Below are 24578 nucleotides of genomic sequence, written 5' to 3'. Positions count from 1 at the left end.
TCTTCATAAACTAGCATTAGCCAGAGTGAGGCTTCATTTTTTCCCCATACAGACTACCATAACCAGCAGAGCCGAGCTGCACGAAGGTAGCAACTGTCCACATCTGCATTTACTGCAAATCCAAACTACATCCAGCAGGTTAAAAGCAGAAAGTTTATATCAGCATAGGACATAAGCAACGATATGTAAGCTGGTTAATATGGACACAGTTACAAGGTCATCTTGAAATGATCAGAAGCTGATCATTCTTCAGTAATAAAGGTATTAAATGGAAAAACTGTTTATCCTTCCAGGATCGAATGTCCTACTTTTAAAGTCAGAGTGTGCACAGAGAAAACACACAAAACAAGAACTCAGAATATGCAGGATTCAGCCAGCCTGCAAAATGAATCAGAACAGATTTGGAAAGCATCTTTTCTCAAGTAAAAAATACAGCAGCATAACTCAAGTCTGCTAATTTGAATCTTAAACTATAACAACAACTAGAGAAGTTTTTCCCATTATTTAAAGTGAATGTTTAAAAAGAACTAACCCCTTATAAGCTACAGTTGTATTTTTCTAAATGTAAGACTTATTTTTACTGAAATAAGCTATATTTTCTCTTTATGGTAGTAAGGTGTGATTGATAATTATATATATCAAAAAAAGAAATGTACTTTATTGCTTACCTTAAAAACTGAACAGATGTAGACATCAGGATGACGTGTAAGAGCTCCTCAACCACGCAGATGTTATTGTCTTTAATTCCAACACTGCAGAGATGAACAGGAAGAGGTTGTCATACAAGAGATACAAAGCAATTCATGTTCTATGCTGCAAAAATGAAAACAGTTACCTGATAGATGTGAGCTTTGGCAATGAGGGCAGAAGAGAACAGAGTAATTCAGCTCCTTCCACACCCAGTCTGTTATTGGAGAAACTAAACAGAGGAGAACAAACATAGAGTTCAATCAGCAGTGCTCAAACTAAATGATTTAGGAGGAGGAGAGGATCTTATTTGCACACCGATAATGGGTATAATTAGCGTTTACCTTAACCAGAAACATGCCACATAAACACTAGGTGGTGCTAGAGTACTTGCTCTTTTACCTCCCCACACATGCCATGTCCTGCTGTTCCTCTCTATGCAAGCACACTGTGCAGAGTGGAGGGGTGGATGCAGCTGGTGTAGCACCACCTCTTCTCATTACTAAGGCAGCTAGCAGCTCTGTGCACCGTATAAGATGTCCCTTTTATAATATGAGCACCTGTCTTAAACATTGTCTGTGCATGTCACTGACCATAACATCCAATTTTTAACTTTTAGCCACTGACTAAGCTGGAACTAGGACCTAACTGATTGAAAAATAGAAACACTAAATCAGTCAGTTTTTCATGGAAAATAATACTTGATATGAAGTGTTAATCCCAGCAACCTCCACACACAAAAGCTTTATTCTTTGACTTTTAATGTGCGTTCAACAGAAATATAAGAAATGACAATGTCAGAGACGTTAACTTTAATAAAAAATTAAAAAAAAGATAATGTGCTTGTGCTACTGGTACGCAGGTGAATCCCACATCAGATATCATGGGGGAGAGCGGTGGCCTAGTGGTTAGAGCAATGCGCTTGTGCTCTGAGAAGGTTGCAAGTAGCCGATTCGATCTCCACAGCCTGCACTCTGGGTCCCTGAGCAAGACCCTTAATCCCTGATTACTCCCCAAGCACCGCACAGTGGCAGCCCACTGTTCCCCAATGGAATGGGTTGAGATGCAGAAGTGAATTTCTCCATTGTTAGATAAACAATGTTCAATTATTATTATTATTATTATTATCAGTTATTATGAATTGATTGTAATAAAAACTGAACATGAATTTTCTAAGAATGCATTTTTTCCTGAGTCAGTACCTGATTTGGCTGATTTCAGAGTTTTTCATCAGGACCAGCTGTAGTGTAGCATGGTCGATCCTAAAAAACAAAGTTGATTCTGTTAACGACAAACATCTTGAACATGTTGTTCTGTATCTGCACTGGGTTTTCTATCTATGAGGAGTGTATGTTCTGGTCATCACGCCTGTTACCTGATCGTTTGAATGGGTTTGCAGAGCTGCAGGCAGCGGCACAGTAAGCGCACGGCTTCATCAGTGCCAATCCAACATTCTTCAATACTGAGGAAGAAAATTGAAGAGCTACAACATGTTAATGGTTAAATGCCATCGTCCTCTAAAATCAAATAGTGATTATCACTCAAATCCTACAGAGGCAAAAAAAAGTAAACTTTGGTAGCAATGCGTGTCTGAATGCTCTCACCTGAAAGTGCATCCTTTTAGATTACAGTTAAAAACTGTCACAAAGTTTTCAATCCACTCAGACTGCAGCTTGTTGTTCTTTAATCTGAGTGGCACAGATAAAACACAGATAAATTGGTTGTTTTAAGTTACATCTGAATATAGACTGAATATGAGAGCTGAAATATTTTAGCTTTTATTTAGATTTTAACTTTTTAGAAAGCAAAATACATTTCCTGTCATAAATATTAGCATTGTTATTCCATAAAAGCTGTTGCATATTAAAAATACTTTATTTCTAAAGTACTGAACTTTTACTATGAGGCTGAGAATTACTTACTCTACTTTGGTCAAACTGGGACAGCTGGACACAACCTCTGCTAATTCCAGCAGATGGTCACGTTGCAGCATGCTGTCTCTGACACTGGAGGACAGAAACAAAAAAAAACTGGTTTCTAAAAGTTTTTTGGGGGGGTTTCTAATTACTAAATCTTGTATTATTTGAATATACAATCTTATAAATGATAGCAAGAACACAAAGGAAAATGGCTTAACCAGGTGCTACTCAAAAACCACAAAGTTTAGTTTCAATATTACCCAATATTTTTTGGGGGGGGACCCAAAAAACTAAAGATTCTGTTTAAGTTCTGTTTTTTTTTTTTTTTTTTGCAGAAAAGCCAGTTTTAAACATAGCCATAGAAACGGGGTGCTGACCAAGAAGACATCTCTGGTCCAAAGCTGACCCCTTCTGGTTTGACTGAAATTTGCAGTTGCCCAAAATAACATCAAATATTCCACACACAAAAAAAGTTAAAAAGAAAACCACTGGACTTTTTTTCTCAAAGTTTGAAGACGTTTCGCTTCCCATCCAGAAATGTCTGCCGTAGTGTGGATCTTCAGGCTTTATATGATAGCCCAACAAAAGCCTTGTTAAGGCTTGGAAAACATGCAAATTGAACTGAAACAGGTCCACCCCTTTGTAATGGGAAGTCCTCAAGGTTGAAACCTCGAATTTCACAAAAACCAATAACACAAATTTACTGAGGGATGGACCTGTTTTTTGGTTAAATTTCCAATTTTTCCCAGTCATAACACGGCTTTTGTTTGGGTTACTCTATAAGCCCGGAGCTCAATGCTACTCCAGACATTTTGAATTTAGAAAGCTTCCTGGATGGGAAGCGAAACGTATTCAAACTTGGAAAAAAAAATTCCAGTGGTTTTGTTTTTAACTTTTTTGGTATGGCTGTGATCTGGATGACTGATAATCTACACCAGCAATATCTTCTGCAATATCTTCTGCAGAATATTTTTATGATCAGATGGGACAAAGAGGATTTTTTTTGACTAAATGACATGAATTATGTTTGCTTTGAAACCTAACATCAATCTCCTAAAATGTCCCATCATGCATGGTAGCATCATACTATGTGGAGCTGCGTCTCTACTAGCAGCACAGGTATACTGAATGTATGGAAATAACAAAAACGGATGGTTTCCTGGAATGGACCAGGTCCATTCCAGGAAACCGTCCCATTCAAATAAATAAAGCACTTTTCCAGAACAGGAGTCAAACATCCGGACAGAATTATGCCAGAAGCTTGTTTATGTCGCAAAAAGTTAGGTTATAAGAGATATTTACCTAATGTTGGTAGGGGGTCTATGTGGGGATTTACAGACTCTACGTATAATTTTGAGCCAAACTGAATAAAAGAAATACACATTGATTTTCTGATAAATCTATAAAAGACCAAAATAAAGGAAATTTTACCCATCAATGAGTATTTTAAACTAATCCTATCAATATAATCAGAGAAACTGTAACGAAGGGATAGAGCATTCGACACTTGAATAAAAGCCTCATATAACCCTCAGATCATTTTAAAACATGCAGAAAAGGATCAAATTAGACCATTTTTTTCTTCACTATATTAAATCCAAACAGAAAAAATATGCCAAAATAAAACTGTTAGGGAGAAAAAAATAAACTGTTAAACATATTAACCAAACTCCTTCTCAGGAGGGTGGAAGAACTCTATAGACAGAAAATATCTTAATCATTTCTCTTCACCTGTGGACATTTTTAATAACATTGTAGAAGTTTAAGCCCCATTTTCTCCAAGGTGTACAAATCTGTTCTCAGCTTTGTAAAGTAAAAATGAAGGTAATCTAAGGGGAAGAATATATTGAATGTTAATAATATTTTAAACTTAATAAAACTTTAACATGATCCAAAATTATCAAAAAACTATGATTAAAACTGTTGCCATAGCTTCAGTTAGTTCATCAGAGTCAAGCAGAAAAATCTGGACAGCACTTTCTGAGACAATGACTTATTCAGTAGATCTGGATCTGTTTTGCATCTGAAGTTTCTGCAACATATTATTTTTAAATTAAAATGCACCTACATTAAGGGATAAGATTGAATTTGTCTTTTAAACCCAAACACACAAAAATTATAAACTTTAAAGGCTTAAAACAAATAGACATGATCTCATTTCATCTTCTTACCTGAGAGTTTTTTCACCTCCTTCTTTTTGTCTAAACCATATCAGACACCTTTCATCTTCCCCCAAACTAACAGAAAATACAACAGTTATTGGACAAAGAAACAGGAATGTTTGTTTGTGTGTGTTTATGACAAATTTACCTGACTTCCACAGCAGAAACGTTAGTGCAGGTACACAGGGTTCTGGCTACATCTAACAGCCCCAGCCGGCTCAGGCTGTTCTTACTAAGACTGAAAATGGAAAAAAAGTATTAAAAGATCAGCGCATTTTTATTGATAGGACATATTGCATCAATGATAAAGGAATCATTATAGTGTAATAATGATAAATGTGTCTTACTTTATGTAGCTGCTGACTCTAAGCCTTGGGAGATATTTCAATAAACATCTCACCCCTTTATCTTCCAGCTGGTTTCCTGATAAACTGTAGCAGAAAAGCCATATAGTAAGTTTAAAAAAAAAACTATGGTTATGTTACATTTAGATAATGCGTAACTATGAATTTGCTCTAGTTCATACTCAAGAAAAGAGAGCTGCTGGGCCTGCTGCAGAATCCCAAATAGGCTGTCCAAAAATACGTAGTTGGGTCCTTTGAAAGAAAAATCTGTCAGCCTGAAAAGAGATTAAATACAGATTCATTAAATCAAAACTCTGCAGCCTCTAACAGATTTCCTTCCAAGGTTCTATTAGCATTAATTGAATTTATTGTCACAACTCTGACCAGATTCCCTGACAATGCTTTAAACTTCTTTACTTTCTACTTCTCTGTGTTCTTTGATCTTCATGATGCCGGGGGTTTTAACATATTTATATATTTATATGAAAAATGAATTAAACTACAGTAAGGTGGTGTCTGTTGACTGATTACTAACTTCTGAAGTTCTAATAATTGATTGTATTAGACTTAATTCATTGTGTCAGAGAAAATAGAACTAAAAAAATGAGGCTTACATATTTCAGATTTTTTTTTTACATGAAAAAATTTAGAAAACAGTTTTTTTAATTCATTCTCCATAACATTTAACCATTTGTGTTGGTCTGTCTCTAATATTCTGAGTAAAATACATTGCAGTTTGATACTGGGATGTAATCAAAGGGTGTGAACACATTAGCAAAGCACTGTAAATATGAACAGACAAACATAAAAAGCCTTTGTTTTCTGATTAAAGCAAGTGACTGTAGGTAAGTTTCATATTTGGCCTATTTGGTACACAAAAAGTGAAACTAGACCAGGCTGAATGTGATGTCCTGTGGTAATAATAATGGTTTAACCAGGTGATCAGCTGGGAAAAAACAGAAGTTAGACATGCAGAAAAAGGCACTCATAAATGCTCAGGTATGTTCTGGACTGTTGACTACCAACCTGCAGCTTACTTCTTTCATCTTTACCTCTTCAAAATAAATGAAGGATTCACCCTGAGGACTGAAAAAGGAGATAAAAGCATAAATTAACTAAAAAATATCAATGAAAATATATATACAAAGAATCTAATGAAAACATATACAGATACTGTGCAAATGTATTATTTGGAGCCATAGATGTCAAGACAATTACATATAAAAATATAAAAAAAAATCACATTTAACATTTATGTGAAAGCACCTGAGCTCTGCTGATGAGACTCGATGATTGCCAGAGAAACAGCTGATTAGTGCAAGTGCATTATCAGGGGACCAGATACTGTCACTAACGCTAAAAGCAAAGGGAGAACATTTTGTTATCAGCAAAAATTTCAAACAGATACCAGTTTAAAGCATTAATAACATAAATTTGCCTTACATCCATACTAAACAAGTCATTCCTGACATTTACTTGGGTATAAAGCATAAAATGCCTGAAGACAAAAATCCAATAAGACAAATACGTCAGGCATAAAAAACTGCATCTTTTATCTCTGACTGATCATCAGATATTAAATTTCTCACAGCATAACGGTTGTTTTTTTTTTTAACATTGTGGCATTACTACAACACAACTGTTCAAGTTTTCACACTTCACTTTCGGGAACACAAGAAACCCTGAATTGTTTTTTTGTTTGTTTTTTTGTTTATGACGCAAGAGAGTTACACTCCGAACCAACATTCATATAATTTTATTGTGGGATTTTCTGATCAGATTGTGACAAGTGATATGAAATTAGAATTAAATTCTGCTTAGAGTTTAAATTTATTTTTTTGACAATCTGGATCCTGTACCTCTTTCTGGTTTACCTTCTGTTTTGTTTTTCTCTGTCTCCCTCATTTGGACTTTCAGCTCATTAGTTCAGCTTTCTTGTCTGGCAATGCACAGCTTACATATTACTTTTTTATTCAACATAAAACTGATGAAAACTAGACTAAAACCTTTTTGAGTTTTAATTGACCAAAACCAATTAAAACTATCACATATAGTCATGACTAAAATATATCTAAAACTAATAATACTTTTCTTCCTAAAGATAAAAACTAAGACTAAATCTAAGAAGGCTGTCAAAAACAACATTGGCCTGGATTCGATATTTATCAAGTTCTCCTGTAAAAACAACTCCTAGTTTTAGTCTGGGAGGGAGACACCCTTTCTATTTTTAAGACTGGGCCTAAAACCTTCTATTAGATAAAGCTTATAGTTAGAGTGGCTCAGGTTATCCTGAGCTATCCCTACAGTTATGCTGCTATAGGTGTAGGCTGCTGGAGGACATAGGGACCCCATTTCATAATTCTGCTTGATTCTTTTCATTTCTCTCAGTCCTTATTATTTGTTAGTAAACCCCTTACTTAAAAGTTCTCTCAGCATAGCAGCTCAATCTAGCCTGGTGTTCTCTTTAGCTGTGACACCATCCTAGAAGTCAATCACAAGCAGGGCTGATGCCTTCAACAACTTCCTTCATAGATGTAAGATGAAAGTGCTTAGTCCAGTAAACTAGTGTATCGTTACTTTTTCTAACATATAAGTATTTATGGATTGGTGATTGTATATTTCTGTTGTATGTCTGCTTTTGTCTTCTTTAACCCCCAAATTTGCCTTGACAGAATGCTGCTCATATTGAGCCTAGTTCTGCCAGAGGTTTATTCCAGTTACAAGGGAGTTTTTCTTGTCCACTGTTGCTACACGTAATGATCCATGGTGGAAACACCTGCAGAGTCAACAACAAAATGTAAGCAAAAAGATACTGTAACTACATCCTCATCCAGGGGAAGCAAATTCTGCAAAGCTGATATCCTTAGACAGAAAACTCTGAACCAATCTGTCTGAATGATTTAATTGAACTGTCTCTGTAAACTGCAATTAGGTAACATGTGTTGTGAATTTGCAGTTTATAAAAAAACTTAACTGGATTATTTCTCTTCATCCAACTTTAGCTGGCACTTTATTCTTGCTCCCTAAAATCGGATCTACATCAGTTTATCAGCCTCTTGGCTCTTAATCAGTGATCACTTCCTCCTCCATATAAAACTACCCGGTATTTTCTTGGCTAACTGTGCTTGCTAATGGTTTCTGCCTCTTCATGCTTCAATTCTTTTCCCTTGAGGTTGGTGAACCCCTTAAATTTTTGTTTTAGTCTCCAAAATGTTTCCTGGTTCAGTTTCCATTCACCATGACTTCTCATTGCGTCCTTCTGTCAGTGTTTTCAGTCCTTACCTTTTTATTATGACATCATGCAGACTGCACAGGCACAACTCAGTAAAAGTCTGTATTTTATGGACAGTAGTCTGACGGGAAAGGGGGCATGAGAGAGGGGGAGAGACATGTGGGAAAGGACCACAGGCCAGATTCAAACCCAGGTTGCCCGCGTCGAGGACTAAGACCTCCATACATGGATTGTCTGCGCTATCCACTGTGCCACCAAAGCACGCCCAGTGAAAGTTTTACTTTTTTTAAATCCTTGAATTCTGAAAGGACATTTTCCAACAAATTCTTTGATTTCTGTAGAATATTGAAGTCTTACTTGAGCCTCCGCAGCGACAACATCTTTGGCAACACTCTCATCAGATTTTCAATAGATTTCTCAATAAATGAGCATCGAGTGAATCTAAAACAACACAGAATATTATAAATATTATAATATTATAAATGTAAAGTCAAAAGCGAGTTAATAGGGAATGCTGTAGCTCACTCCAACTCCAAACTGAAGCGACACTGGACCAGTTTCCTGCACACTTTGTTTACATCACATGGTGTCAGTGAGGTTTCATGAACTCTGAAAAATACAAGAAAAAACTCCGGCCATGTGTTCATTTAGGCCCTGAAAAAATGCTCTTTAACTATAATCTTTTTACTGTACCTGAATATCTTTGTGTTAGGTTTTCCATCACTAAAATGAGAGAACAGTAAGTAAAATACATTAAAAGTAATACAGTCATAAATTAGAAACTTTTATAGAAATATTTTCCTACCTTGTGTCAGAACTGAACTGTAGCATCACCTGGTCTTTGCCTCCGTTACTTTAAAAAAAGAAACAGACACAAGCAATAAAGTTTTTTGCAAACAATAAATATCATAAGTACCACATTTGTTAATAGATGCCATGGTTGATGATAGATGTCTTCAGTGTGCAAAAATCCTTTTCCTAAAATTGGTTTGGTCTCACTTTTATTTGTACAATCTTGATTTTATGATTGAATGAAGTTGAAATGAAGCTAGGCACCAATTTATATATATATTGCCCCAAATGAAGGCCAGTGAAGGGATCAGTTTACCAGGACAAGCTAGGTGTTAACAGGCTTTGACAGGATTAAATTCCAGCTTAGCTTTAAAGGGGACATAGAATCATTATATAGGGTGTTAGGTGCTGGTCCATAAGGTCTCTGAATAGGGTGTGTGACACTGGTTGGGCTGAAAATGGCATATTTGCTGTTCTATGAGCCTTAATGCAAGCCTGGTTATAAGACCCATAATGAAATGACAGGTTTTCCTCCTTATATGGTATGCTCATGAATATTTAGATGAGCTGTGCGCTGATTGGTTGGTTTACAATGAGCAAAGCTGCTGAGCAAAGACACATCATAGCAATAAGCACTCACTCACTGAAACATCCAATTGTTGATATGGTAGAGTGACCAGACGTCCTCTTCTTCCTGGACATTTCATACAGTACCTAATACCTAAAATACCTGCTTTTCATGCCTAAAAAATGTCCAGGGGGGATTTCAAAAACGTCTGGGATTTTGGTTGACTACAGTGCAGCAGAACCAAGCCGTCAGCTCCAGGGGACCAAACCTGACCCGGTGACTGTAGCCTGGACACCGGTGGTCCCGTGTCCCGTACCGTCACCGGGTCGGGTTCGTTCGCTCCGTCCCTGGCTGGCTTGCTGCCCCTGTGCACCAGGGTTCCCGGACCAGCCCCGGAGCTGATGACTTGGTTTGAATGCCCAATCCGGGCCAGTCAGCGGCCCAGAAGCCCCCCCCCCAACAAAAAAGAAAGTGTCCTCCTTTTCTGAAACCCAAATCTGGTCACCATAGATATGCTAGCATTGCTATCAACAGCTTAGCCACAAAATTATATTTACAGCTTGCAGTTGTGACTTACGGTCAGAACAGCCCCTCATTTCAGTAAAAGAAGTTTAGCAAATCCTTCTTTGAACTGTCCAAGATTTTGAAAGCTGTCTTCGGTAAAATGCTTAGAGCAAATGAACAGCTGAGCATCAAGCTTTGCAGGGATCTTCTGATACACCAAAATAATCCATGCCTGTTGATTCTTCGGATCCTTGGGAAGACTGTGAAAATTTCCCCCTTTCTCCGTGCAGCCTGGAACACAGCATTTACGCCCCTGGTTCTGGCTCATTTTCAATAGAGAAACTTGCTGCTTTGTAATTCTTGCAGCAGTAAACCCAACTGTAGGCTAAACAGCTAAACTGGTGTCTTACATCTACCTCTACTCATGTTCTTGGGTCAGTGAACCAGTGGGCTGGTCTATATGTCAATTTCGGTGCATGACAAAAGTACAGAACAGAACATAGCATAAGCCCTCCATTTCACAATTGTGCACTACATTCTGTTAGTCTATCTGTTCCCAGCTACTGCTTTCATCTGGAACAAATGACACCTAAACCTCTTCTTTTTAGTTCCTAGATTTTCCGAACCTGGTTCTGAAGTTTGAATCAGACTTAGCTTTTAATAACAGGTGCTGACAGGCTGTGCTCTGATAAAATCTAATTACACACCAATATAAATAAAATGTTACCTTGTGTATATTGATGTTAATCTGTGAATGACACACAAAGCATCTGCCAGCATTACCACTCCATCCACGCTGATGCTATTGGTGCTGAAACTGAAAAAAACAACATGCAGGAAATATAATAATGCAGTAGGCAACAGAGCTGTGTGTAGATAACAGTTTCAGAGAGCACACATAAAAGCGAACATCACTATTAAGTAAAGAAGAAACATAATACCAAGTTCTCTAAAACAGATTCTATGTCAGTTCACAAAAGCTTACACCAGAAAACAAAATAACAATCACAGCATTCTCAGATTAGCTAAAAAACTTACTTCACTTGTTGGACTCGACTGAGATGAGGCAGGAAATCCAACAACTTCTTTAGTCCTTTGTCGCCTAATTTGTTAAAAGACAAGCTGGAAATATAAAGTAAAGCAAGACTGGAGTAATTCACAGTGTACAGAGTTGAAGAGTATTATTAATTACGTTCTGTTTTTATACTGCCATTATCTTACTCCAAGTGAGAGAGATCAGAGGACGTTCCCAAACTTCTCCAAATTCTTTCCAGGTCATTGGGTTGAAGATTACAGCAGCTAAGGCTGAAAGACGATGCAGAATTCTATTATGTTTTTTAATATATCGATATGAGATTGTATTTATCAGGATGAAACTAAAGTAAAAATACATTTTATCAACTGTTTTTAATGTGGAGCAGAAGCAGAGATTAGGACACCATGAAAATACATTTAAATTTCAAGAAAAAGACATTGCGACAATGGAGTAACTCATTGGTTCCCAAACTTTTCTTGGTGGGCCTCCCTCTGATTTAAAAAAGTGTTTTACCTCCAACCAATCCAACCAATCTTTTTGACAGTTGATATCACCACATCAGTTTTTCTTATAACGTCTCAAACCATTTATACAAACAGTAAATAATGATTATTTGGAAGTAGTTATAGACTAACAGGTGTGCTGCAACAGCCATGGCACCTTTTTTGGCAGTCACATGCCACCGGATGTGCCACTATTCTCCAGCTGACACCGGAAGTGTCACTACCAGATGCCGCTGCCACAAATTGAGCTTGGATCTGCTGCAATTGTTTGAACACTGAAGCTGCAAGAGCACAAAGATTTCTATACGTACCAGAGAGTTTTGGAAAGAACATGTTCAGTTCTATGTCTCCCTCCAGAGAAAAAAACAGAAACTTCAACTGGATCCTGCAGCCTGTGAAGTAAAGTGAAGTTAGGGCACAAGTGAGAACTGTTTGCATGAAGTCACTCCTGGTTTGTCTGATTACAGTGAATCTTGGTATTAGGAAACCCAATGATGGCTTAATATGATTGCACATTTTGATGCTAAAAGCAATACAGTGTGGTAAATCATTGCATTGGTGGTAGACATTAGTAAAACATTAAACCTGTTTTGTACCTGATGTTTATGTCCATCACAGAATCACAGTCAGACAGCAAGGCGGTGATATCAACCACACCCTGCACTGATGAGCAGCTGCCATTCAAGCTGGCATGAGACAAAAAACATGGTGCTGTTTATTTCCATTAGTAACGAGCATTTAGAGGTGGTTGGGATGGATGTTTTGACTTACATAATCCTCTCAGTGATGCAGAACCTTGGCACAAACTGAGTCAGCATTCTCAAACTCTCCTCATCCCAATCGCCTCCAGAAAGACTGAGGTACAAAAACAGAAAGGTCAAACACACATTCTGGTTATTTCCAGTATGAAGTTTTTAAACATGACATAAAAAGCAGTGAAAAACAATTTTCCCATCTAAAGATAATTTTTTTCTTTGCTTATTTGTGACTCTGAAAGGTTTTAGATCTGTTAGCAAATCTTAAAGATGATCTGATTTAAAACAAAACCCCTTTCATTGTGAATTATCCAAACTTAGAGATCTAGCCCCATGCTAGAAAAGATTCTTCCACCCTTGCTATAAGGCACTGTTAACTGGCCCATTAGTCTTGGCAGAGTTAATTAAAATCTGTGATATTAGAGGGTTTTAACCATGAATGCCAGCTAGTGGTCAAGATCAAGCCGCACCTGTCAGTCACCCTACAATGTCCTGGCATTTTGGATACTACAAGATTATTCTACTTCTTTCTGCTCGTGGCCACCTTCTAGCCATGTTTGGGTCTAACCAGCAGCATACCTGTACACTTCCATCTCAGCATCTGTGTGTTTTGCCTCCATGCTGATAATAAATAATAATAACAAATAATAAATAATTCTGCAGCATCTCAATCTAATCCGGGTCAAGACTTTGACTAAGCAATGCCAAAGTAATTTTTTGTTGTTTTGTTTAAAGCAATTCAGCGGTAGACTTGCTGGTGTGGTTTGGATCAGAATGCTGTATAACCTTAGTTAAGATAAAACAATGGTCAAATATTCTACAGTAGCAAACCCCCACAAAACCATGACACTAAAACTCATGTGTCAGACTATGATGTTCTTTTTGGAAATGCTGGTAGTTTTATACCACATGTAACTCTGATTAAATTTGTTATTTCACATAATATTTTTCCAAAGGTCTTGTGGATCAATGACCAAGAATCTTGAACTCAAATTTTAATTGAAAAAAGTGTTGGCTTCAGAACATTTTGTGTTGTTTCATGTTCCTAAATGACTTCAGGATAAGTTGCTTAATGCTCCCAGGAGTAGTTTTAGCTCATTATAGTGCTGAGACGACACTGGTGGAAGTCACTAATGATATTTGCATGGCCTCAGATAATGGAATTGTATCTGTACTAGTCCTGGTAGATATCAGTGCTGCATTTGATAGTCGGTCATAGTTAGAAAATGAATTTAAGGCCCCTGCACAGTGTGTTCATGTTCATAATAAATGTTCCTAAAGCTCCAGGTTTAAATGTTGAGCACCACATGTACCAGTGCTAGGGACAATTATCTTACTATATACATGCTCCCAATTGGAAGAATAAGCAGAGTGGAATCATTTTCACAGTTATGATGATGATGACACTCAGCTATATTTGTCTATAAATCAGGGAATTTAGAATAAATCATGAAAATAACCAATTACATACACTACAGGCATGTCTTGTAGATATAAACACCTGGATGACTCAAATGTTAATGTCTTTGGATCAGGGTCTTTGAAAAAGAAGCTGATCATACAGCTATGACTCTTAAGTATCTCTAGATTAAATATGTTATGAAATGCCGATATATAAATAAACTGAATTGAACTGAATTGAATAGTTGCTTTTCTGAAGTAGCATGCCCAACAAAAATGAAGAAATTAAAAGTTAATTTAGGATTATTTTGGCAATCTTTGTCAAGATAAAAAATGTGACTTTATTTTTTCTTTTTACACAAAAGTGAATATAAGTAGTAGATATATTTGTATGAAGACAAACACTTTCTGCAGCTCTTCATAAAAACATGCTGAGTGTAGAAATGTGGTGCATTTTTTATGTGAAATTGTAAGCAAACATGCTTGGATTCCACTTTTTCCTTTCACCTAATAGAATCTCTGAAAAAAGTTAGTGTGTGTCTGAGAGTACTTACTCCAGAACAGACATGGAGCGAAAGCAGGACAGCGACTTGGCAAGGTTTTGCATGGTAGATTTACTCCACTTCTGATTCAACAATCTAAAATTCAAAACACTCAAAATTACATGCAAATAAAAAACAAATAAAGCTTTTGGAGCAGTAGTGCCATTGCATTTTACTTGTACCTGTTGTTGTTCTGTTTTTCCCTACCACATAAGTAGCTATGATTAAGAATCTAATTTATTAAGACACGTCTGTGCTTCAAGTTTTTCATCAACTAATGAAATAATGCCAACGATCTTACTGCACAAAAAGACAGTTAAAAATCAACATATATGCACTTGTCTTTTTTTAAATCTGCTCACATTTGTCCTGTTGAAATAGATCCAAGTAAACTATGAAGCTCTGTGGCAGTGGACACATTTATCAACCTCAGCATGTAAAGCAATGCAAGGTTTTTTAATCTATTGATCAAACAATCAAGAGGATCCAAATTTCTCAAGGTTTTAAATTAAATGATGCATAAAGTCTTCTTCATTGGAAGCAAACAGAAAGCATTCACCCAGCTGGTCTCACTTTGCAAATGCAAAAGCTGCAGTGCTCAAAACAAAGAGGATATGTTGTTTTAGACTGTTTATCCATCCAACAAAATTTAAATCTCCTCCTAATTCTATTAATCTATTTGGCAGATGTTTAATTTCTGTACACGTTATTGCTATCTGAACAACAACAACAAAAAAACATTTTAGGAGTTAAACCTATGGCAAAGCCAACAGGGTTTGTAAAGTCAAATCATACCTCACTGTTGGCTCTGACTTAATTTTATGGCTGCAAAAAAGGAATATAAAAAAAGTTTAGACATTTTTTAATACTATTATCATTATTATTTTCTAATCAAAAATCTCACCTGTTTGATTCCGATTTTTGTAAAAAAGTTACTGTTAACTCTTTTACCCCACTGCAAGGAAGGAGAGAAAAAAAACATTAACTAAAGACTAAATCTGTTCCCTTGACTAAATGTTTTTGCAGAGGCTTAAAAAAACCCAGTTGGAAATATTAAGTGACAGTCAATATCAAATTTCTGTAATTTTATAAATTAGAATGCAAATACACTGCGTGATCAGAAAATGAAACACAAAAGCAATGCCTCCCTAAGTTAACCAACACTGAGCGTCTGTGTGTTTTCTTACTCTGCATCAACCTGCTGGATGTTCAAACAAGTAGACACACGTTCAACAAGACACTCTGCTGCTTTCAAGGAAGTGTTATTTCGTCCCAGCCTGCACAAAAAATTAATAAATAAAAACAACTGTAGTCGACCACTTTAATGTTCAAATAAAGTTTAAGAGCAACGTACTTTACAGAGACCAGGTTTTGTAGTTTGGCAAGAACGTCAGCAATGTGTCTGATTCCTTCATTTTGCAGATTATTGTCACTAAAACTAAGGAAAAAATCAGAAAAAAAAAAACGTTTCATCATTTTTGCATCACTTTAGGATCTTCTCATCATCTGTCATCCATGTTTATCTTTGAAACAAGGAGCTTACTTGAGCTCAGTGATGCTGGGACAGCACTGCAAACCAGAGGCCAAACTCGCAGCCCCTGCAGCAGTCAGACTGGCACCACAGAACCTTTCAAAGAAACAGATTAAAAGTTATGAGGGGAAGATTTTGTTTACCTTGTTCAGTACAATTCGAAGTGAAAACTGGACCCTACTCTAGTTTTCTTAGCGCTGTGAATCGAGGTAGAATGGAGGACAGCTTCTCTGCAAACTTATCGCCATACTTGCGGCTGCGAAAACTGCAATTAAAAGCATAAATGTAAACATTTCACAAGCATCACATGAAAATACATAATAAACACTGTGATAGTGTACATGAGTAGATATAGACAAAAATCATTTAATGTGATTAATCTTTTTATTATTCTTGGAAATGTTATATTCAAACTATCACAATATGAAGAATAAATATACTCCTCTTCAAACCCCAAAGCTTTATAGATCCTTGATGCCTTAAACTTTTCTAAGTGCTGCTGTTAAGTGCTACTATTTTTAATTAAAATGTTTACTGTGACACTTAAAATAATAAAAAAATAAAAAAATCAGGATATTTAAAATTGACTCTTCACAGCATGTTCAAGCTGGTACTAAAGAAAGTACTAGGACGAACATGCTGCTCTTTATTCATAGGAAAAACTTGCTGTAAATAATTTCCAACCATAGGCCTGATGCTTTTAGCAATAATTGGGGCTAATTTTGAAGGTACAGTGAGAAATAGATATGAGTCTAGCATTCCTACTACATTCAAGTTTGGAGGAAACACTTATTTTTTTCTTTTGGTTTGTGGTTCAAACAAACCTGCAGGACTTTATGAACTGCCTGCTCTGCTGCAATATAATGGAGCCATTTTAAAGCTTTTATACCATATTACACCGACCTCACAGATTAGACTTGGTGAAATGTTGCAGGTTTTATTGTTTTACAGCAAATTTTTAAAAAAATCATTATGAGGATCAGAGCAAGCAGTAAGAACAATTATAGCTATATGTTTTCATCTGGATCAAGCCAGAATTACTGTATAGGGCCTGTTTTGCAAAGCAAATAGAATCTCATTTGACTAGTCTAATAGAAAGTAAGAAAAAGAGGAAAATCTTCTAAGGATCATAAAAGATGAAGGAGTAAACCTCAGTAAACCAACTCCTCTTTAGTCTGCAGTCTATAATAAAGTACAGATTATAAACGTAGAAGTGGGTTGGACTGTCTGGTAAAGTGCTGAACTTGCTTAGATATTGTCTGGCAGACAAAGAATACTTTGTTTTATCTTTGTGAATCATTAATAAAAGAAAAAATAAAGATGCATGCAGAACAGTTTTATTCTGCCTTTTTCTTTAATTCTTTCAATCCCTTGACCCAAATTAAACAAATCTTACAATATTCCTTTAAACACTCATTATGACATGGACTGTTTTTATTTTCAGTCAAAAATCATAACCTTCATAGGGCTCTACAATTAATTATTACTATTTTATGTTCTACTGAAAATTCTGATTACTGATTACTTTACATTTTTCCCTCAGTCCATTTGACTTATTTCTTAACTATGTTTTCTGACATTTTTTTGGGACCAACCTGTTTTTTCTTTCTTTCCTTTATTGACTTACTCCTTTCAAATTTAAAATGTTGATGGTCTAAGGCACCAAATGTTTTCAGGTTCCTGATGAATTTCCATATTTGCTGATGAGTATGAACCAAATAGAGGCATTAATATTTTGAATGAAGGACACATTTTTTTTTTTTGCCAAGCAAGTCTGACCATCTTTTATGTGGTTAAAAATAAGAGGTAATATATGTGCTAAATAGAGATGGATCGATCCCATACCTGGATCAGATATTGTGGTTTTAAAGTGGATTTTGATCGAATCCAGTGCTCTGTGCATGGAACTGTTATTGTATTCCTTTCTTTTTGTACATTTATATCTGTGTTAATATGTTACCTTTTTTTAAACAATGTCTATGTCACGGCTAAAACCTTCACTCTCACATGGCAAGATATATGGTTTGTTCATTCAACAGCTTAATCAGGAGTGAAATTGGATTGGATCTAAAACAACTGGATCAGTGCTAAGATAATATATAATTTACAACACAATAACTGATTTATGATGTTATCATCTAACAATTAATGGTCCTTTGTTTTGTAGAAGATTTAGAATCAGAATTCTGATTTTGATTTCTGATGTATTTGTGCACCCACCTGAGGAAATGAAGGTACTGACACTGGGATAGAGCATCTAAACACTCCAGCTCCATCGAGCAGGCGCCAAAGTCCAAACCAACACCGGTGTTGTTAACTGAATTGACCACAAACGCCAGCGCATCAATATCACTGGGTAAGAGCCAGAAGTTCCGCAGTTCCAGGGTGGGTCGCACACTCACAACCTGCTGCGCCAGTTGTTGGTTCTGGCTCTCCTGAACACAGTGGCAGAGCTGCAAAATCTGCCATAACACAAGAATAGATGTTCAGGATAAAGAAAGAAAATGAGAATGTAATAAATTGTGTTTAAATTTTTCCAAATAACCTTTGGTCCAGTCAGAGCGGCGCTGTGACACAAAGCTTTCAGTAGTTTCAGAACGAGGGCTTGGCGTTTTTGGACCCAATTCTGGGCTCCTTTTATGCCAGCTGCCTTGGCAACAAGAACAAGAGCTGGAGTGCAGTCTGACGAGGCCAGACCACAGACGTACAGGTAGAGGGAATCAGTAAATACTGTCTTCTGGTCAGACTTAGTCGTCCAACGAGTTTTCAGGCTGAATCTGAAGGAGAAAACAGAGAAGGTAGAGAACACTTTTTTAAATTTTTCATTGTATTTGAGGTTCACATCAAAATGTTATTATACAAAGAAATATGTTCAAGCTTCTGCAGTCTAAAGAATGATAAACTGTTCTCAGGCTCAGCTAGTGGTGCAGTGGTAGACCCATGTTCAGAGGTTTCCATGCTGACCTTTGCTGCATGTAATTCCCACTTCTCTATACCAATATTCTGTCAAACAACTTTCAAAATAAAGCCCATAAGAATGGTAAAAATAAAATGATCATAATAAGTGCTTAACAAGTAAAATTGGATTGAATTGTATTGGCAAATAGAAAAACTGCCCTTAGTTAAGCCTTATAGATTAAAGGTATAGTGCAGGATGTTCTTTTTCTGGGTGGATCATCAAAAAAAGTGGTCCTCCTAATTGTCAGTCATTCTGGTAATATAATAATGTTTATGTAAGGCAGTCCTACGTGCTTGTCCCCATTTTCCCCGTTTAATAGGCGTTCCCTCTCGGAAGCGGGTACAGGGTTGTACATGAGCATTATTATTTTAAAGTGGTGAGGGCAGATATTTTAGGTATAGTGAGGATTCCCAAATATCCTCCAATATACCTTTAACATCTAGGCAAAGAAACCCATTTAAAGGGAGATTGTTTGTAACCTTATAAAAAACTGAATATTTTACAAGTTTTTATAGTCTTTATTCAGTTCAATGCAACCTATAATTTATTAATGAAGAGACCCGTAGTGTTCCTTGGCATTTGATTGGGCATGCCATTAGCTGCAGAAGTGTGGAAAATGCCTTAAAGGCACAAGCAGAAAACAAAGCGGATAGACAGAAACGAAACAGAAAATCACTGAACATCAAACGGAAAAATCCAAGAACTTCAACGAATTGGTTTCCTGATACTTTTACCCGACTTTGAAAAGAGCAGGTTTTCTCACAGTATTTAATAGGAGGAATTTTCCACTTAAATGTTTACACTTGAAAATAGAGTATCTTTCTCATTTCTTTCTTCTACTGGCACTCCCCAAGACTGTTTCCTCTCATCTATTTGTTTTAAGCACTAATGGTTGGCAGCGTCATCATAATGGAAGCCACATTATTTGGTATATTGGTATATTGTTTGGTAAGGAAAGCGCAGCAGCATATGCAAATTTTTTCATAAAATGTGCACTTTTTGTCTTATCTGTTTACATGAAGTTGTGTTATTCCTGTTTTATTGAATCTGTTAGCTTTGCTTTTATCTATTATAATGGACCATCGAAAATAGGAGCCGCCTGGAAATTATACTCAAGATTTGCTTTGAAATTACTGGCATATCTCTTAATGACCCAAGTGACCTTTACAACTTCCTTAAAGAAGACTAGGATAATTTTCACCAATCCTAGCCATACTCTGTGGGAAGAATTTTCTCTTTTAACAGGACAGACAAGATGAACAGAGAGAAACGATCCCTACTATTAGTAGCCTGTTCAATTCCACATCCACAGACCTGTCCCTTAGTTTCTATTCTTAGGTATTTTTTGGTTTTTTGTGTGTGTGTGTGTGTGTGGTTGTTCTCATATCTGTCTGCACAACAAATTGCCCTTCCTGGAAAGCAAATTTTACTTGACTTCATGGCAGAAGTGTTAAGATAATGGGTATACCTAATAAAGGGCGCATGTAGTTTTTACATCTGTAGAGCTGTTGAAAAAAAAATTCTGGAAAAAAAAAAGATTTGATTTTAAGCAGAACTGTTTAGCTAGCAGCTTTGCTGCATTGGGGGTGTTGGACCTAAATGAGGTACGAATGATGTGCTTTAAAGAAAATGCATATTTTTATGTATAAATCATCAGTCAAAAACCATCCGATTCATAAAGACCAATACTGATTCCAATAAAAATTTAGTCAAAAATTAAAATCACTATGTCGTCCATTAATTACAGCAAAATAACGGCAAAGCTAAGCCATGCTACAAAACGTCATTAATATGAAGATAATGAAACAAATTTTAAAAAGTATCAATAAAAATGCTTCTCAGTTTTTGTGGAACAAATATCAGAGCATGTCCAACATAAAACACTGGAATCAGCTTGCAAAATGTCACCCCCTTCTTTTCATGCAGCAGTGATTTCTCATTAAATTTTAGGGATGCTAAGGTTACCTTGTAAATTTCATAAAATTATTGGTAAAATATGCACTGTCGAACTTCAGAAATTTAATCATGAAATATGAGCTAAAATGTGCCTGATTTGAGTATGTTGCACATTAATCAGCTGTTTATTCCGCTTTGAGATGCCATCTCCCCTCTGCTCTGGAGCAGCAGGAAGCTACCGGTCAGTCTCTATGAGATATCCCTTGTTACGTAGGTTTGAGCCACTGTAGGGAAAATTGATCATTCAGTCAGAACAGTGATCTTATGCTGAACTCTTGCCGTGGTTTCTGGAGTTTATCATTTCATAGTGCATCAGAACAGCTATTTTCACCCATAGTAGTGATGCGTTTGATGTGTAGCAACAATTATTAATGCAATGCAGGATATTTGGATTTAATTAACACCATTAAGCCTCTCCTGTTTCATAGAGCAGCAGCTGCAACTATCTTCATGGTCACGTTTTGTTTTGTGCATGTGCTTCCTTACCTCTTCTTCAGGTCTGCATCACTAACATCACTGCTGGTCATGATCCTGAGCGCAGCCAGAAACTCCTGCACCGTGAGATGAACGAAGCAGTAAGCGCTAGCGAGAAATCCACCTTGGGATCTGAACTCCACCTGCCAGGAAGACGCCACCATTTAATTTATAGTCACATACCTGATGGATTTACTATTATTTAAAATAAGGGATTAAAATAAAGCATTTATACTGTTTAAACTGCTAATTAACAAGCGAATTAGATGTTTCCCCTAACTGTACATGTTTAAAATTATTTCATTTATTGGTCATTCATTTGCACTAACAAGGTTTCTACTTCATCTTACTAGTTTTGACCACTAACCAGAATAAGCAGAATCAAAGGCCAAATGAAAAGGGAAAGTTAAATGATGAAACTAACAAGAAACAAGTCTTTAAAACATGAAATAGAATAGGACAGCTTTATTGGTCTCTGTAATAAACTAGACTTATTGACACTTTAGTGAATTGGTAGTTTGAGAAGTCATTTCTCTTGTGCTCCTAGGTCAGCAGGGCCCCAGGCAGTTTTAAATTAAGCTAATATTTTGGTTGAGGATGAGGTTTTTATGCTTTACTCTCTCGGAAAATCAGAATATCTTATTATCTAAAAATAATAATAACTTTGATTTGACACAACTGATATTTTCAGAGTGACTAGATACATTAGTGACATTTACTTAAGAGACTTCTTAAAGAAAATATTTGTACTTCTATGAGCATTTTACTGCATCATAATAGTACTTCTACTTGTTAGACCATTAGGCTAATTTAACAAGCTGCATTTGCTGTACTGAATTACAAACTTAGACTAGGACAGCTTTACTGTTTCGTTTTGTACAGCTTTCAGACAGTAAAAGAGCAGAAGCTTAGCAGTGGAATGAACATTTCCATTTCAAAAGGTGCAACAGTGAATGAATGTAAACAGTGTGGGAGAAAAACATGGTGCAAAAGGCATTGATGTGGAAGCTCAGAACAGTGTAAAACCAAATATATATGTGGTGCAAACATGCAGTAGAAAAACAATTTTGAGTTGAGTTTTATTTGGTTTGATGTTATCAGTGTTATGCAGAGAAAACAAACAGCTTTTAACAAAAAATGAATCAGACTTATTTGCAAACAAAGGTTCAAGAGTCTAACGGGAGATTTCATATGGTCATCTAAGCTAATTGAGGTCCAAGACAAAGCTGCTGAGTGCACAAACAAATCAGTGAACACAATCTACGTTGCGGCTAACGTCAAGATCAGATATAGCCTTCCAATAATGGCCAGATATATCACCCTACCTCCAGATCAAAAGTCATCACTGTGATTTTTTGAAAAATTGCTGTTATTAAATAATCCAGGGCTTACTGAACTTTACAGCAGAACCAAACAAACATTTCTGTATTAAATAATAGTTTTTATCAATCTAATGTAAGATTACTGAATTGGATTTTTACTCCAAATTTGCTAAGAATTAATAAAAAATAAAAATGCATCTGTACCATGGCCCTCATGTTTTTGCCAAATGCACAAACATATTGACAACATTCAGTAAATGTTTAGCCACTCTGACCTGTGAGAAGAGTCCGGTCTTGATGGATAAATCCAAAATATGACGTGGAACGTCTTCTTCCAAAAAGATAATCCTGCTCTCCTCCACGCCTCGCCATGCCAGCTGGCTTAGCTCACACAGTTCAGCTGAATACAGACTCCATACAAACCATACCAACAATGTTACACACCTGTTTTGTTTTGGTGATTGTGTAGCTGTTTTCCAATTCTTACCTATGAGGAATTCCTGGGGTCTCTGCACCGTCTCTTTGTGCTCTTTGCTGAGGGTACCGACTGAGAAACGCACCAACAGCAGCGAGGTAGATCTGAGTCTGGGTTGCAGGGATTTGCGCTAAAGTGCAAGATAACCCTGGGCTTATTTTTTTATCATGCATAAATGTCGGTTCACCCTTAAGAGTTTGTCTGCTTTGTTGTGCTCTTTGTAAGTTGCCCTCTCCACCAGCCATTGGTTCCCTTTTTTCTTGATCCTGATTCTTGGCTTCTGCTCCTTTTTCTTTCAGTATCTGCCTCCCTTCTTCATCTCGGCATTGGCGCAGTAGGTTTTGCAGAAAGACGCAACAGATGTAGCAGAGGGCAGCGAGGGAGGACATGGCAAGGAGGTGTCGATTAGAGAAAAGTATGCCTGCTGCATCAGGTCCAAGATTTCCTTCTAATTAAAGAGTTGAGACAAAAAGCAGGTTAAGTAGAGGAGGGGGTCTTCCATACTAAAACCTATTTGGGCCAATTCAACAGTGAACCTTCTTAGAATATAAAACTGATTTAAACCATTGTGTGTAAAAGGTGTTTCTGGTTGAATGTTCGAAAAGATTACAGAGGCACCATTCTATCAACAAGGGATCTGAATTTTCTGAATTTTCTGTTTTTTCTCTTGATTTACTTTGATTTATCCCTTAAATGCAATAAAACAAAAAACTCATCAGCATAAAGGGTTTAGTTAAAATCAGGTTAAAGCTACCAGCATATGCTTGATTCAATTGAATCGTGTCAGTTTTTAGCTGTTGCTCGGCAACTCAAATCTTCAGCTTCCTTACCAGAATGTTTATGACTTTGGTCTAAAACCAAACTCAGCCACTCTATGATCTTCCATTTCCAAATCCACTGTTGTAATTTGACTTATTGTTTTAGTGGAAAACTCAATCATGGGCAATCATCAGTGTTCTGATCCAAGGGTTTACAGTAAATTACCTCTAGTGAACCTATATTGTATCTGCAACAACAAAAAAAGTCTCAAAGTTTACATTTTCAACTTGTGTGTGTAAATGTGTTATTTGGGTCATACCAAAAAGTTTCTGATAACCACAAAATGGGCTTAAACTGGAGGCAACCAGGTATTTAAACACCTATCCAGGAGTCTTTGTTGATTCTGTCGGCTCGCATTAGAGCAATCTGTAGTTTCCTATAAATAAGAGCTGAGATGCTCGATTTTGATCTCACAACATTTCCTCCTAAGCTTTCTGTGAACCATCTAGATGTCCAATGGGAGGCCTGTGTGTTACCGATAGAGTTCCTGGTGACTGTAGTCCTGGGTTCAAACCGTTAATAATCTCCCGTGTACTGTAGCTTTGGGCTGGTCAATTAGCTTTCTCATCCTTCTTAGCCTATAAACCGAAGCCTGGG

At 36.6% G+C, this 24578-nt stretch overlaps 1 protein-coding gene across 1 annotated transcript in view; it reads right to left on the bottom strand.

Annotated features, from left to right (window-relative positions):
- nlrc5 (NLR family, CARD domain containing 5) overlaps window positions 1–24578 on the bottom strand; it is a 46126-nt gene that overhangs the window by 9834 nt on the left and 11714 nt on the right. Inside the window, exons 8-40 of the mRNA XM_015387211.1 lie at window positions 23175–23610; window positions 22963–23098; window positions 21378–21508; window positions 18522–18753; window positions 18197–18438; window positions 16158–16241; window positions 15989–16072; window positions 15800–15883; window positions 15633–15722; window positions 15350–15400; window positions 15241–15270; window positions 14458–14541; window positions 12519–12602; window positions 12344–12433; window positions 12059–12139; window positions 11430–11513; window positions 11247–11330; window positions 10936–11025; window positions 9150–9197; window positions 9038–9067; window positions 8870–8953; window positions 8702–8785; window positions 6139–6198; window positions 5295–5387; window positions 5116–5199; window positions 4917–5006; window positions 4778–4843; window positions 2610–2693; window positions 2292–2375; window positions 2063–2149; window positions 1890–1949; window positions 836–919; window positions 669–752 (exon numbers count right to left, since the gene is read on the bottom strand). Of these exons, the coding sequence (XP_015242697.1) occupies window positions 669–752; window positions 836–919; window positions 1890–1949; window positions 2063–2149; window positions 2292–2375; window positions 2610–2693; window positions 4778–4843; window positions 4917–5006; window positions 5116–5199; window positions 5295–5387; window positions 6139–6198; window positions 8702–8785; window positions 8870–8953; window positions 9038–9067; window positions 9150–9197; window positions 10936–11025; window positions 11247–11330; window positions 11430–11513; window positions 12059–12139; window positions 12344–12433; window positions 12519–12602; window positions 14458–14541; window positions 15241–15270; window positions 15350–15400; window positions 15633–15722; window positions 15800–15883; window positions 15989–16072; window positions 16158–16241; window positions 18197–18438; window positions 18522–18753; window positions 21378–21508; window positions 22963–23098; window positions 23175–23610 (3319 nt within the window). The remainder of the gene's footprint in view (window positions 1–668; window positions 753–835; window positions 920–1889; window positions 1950–2062; window positions 2150–2291; window positions 2376–2609; window positions 2694–4777; window positions 4844–4916; window positions 5007–5115; window positions 5200–5294; window positions 5388–6138; window positions 6199–8701; window positions 8786–8869; window positions 8954–9037; window positions 9068–9149; window positions 9198–10935; window positions 11026–11246; window positions 11331–11429; window positions 11514–12058; window positions 12140–12343; window positions 12434–12518; window positions 12603–14457; window positions 14542–15240; window positions 15271–15349; window positions 15401–15632; window positions 15723–15799; window positions 15884–15988; window positions 16073–16157; window positions 16242–18196; window positions 18439–18521; window positions 18754–21377; window positions 21509–22962; window positions 23099–23174; window positions 23611–24578) is intronic.

The sequence above is a fragment of the Cyprinodon variegatus genome, unplaced genomic scaffold, assembly GCF_000732505.1.
Source record: "Cyprinodon variegatus isolate N-32 unplaced genomic scaffold, C_variegatus-1.0 Scaffold388, whole genome shotgun sequence".
NCBI lineage: Eukaryota > Metazoa > Chordata > Actinopteri > Cyprinodontiformes > Cyprinodontidae > Cyprinodon > Cyprinodon variegatus.
Note: the sequence above shows the minus strand (reverse complement) of the source record. Positions and strands in the feature narration are given on the sequence as shown.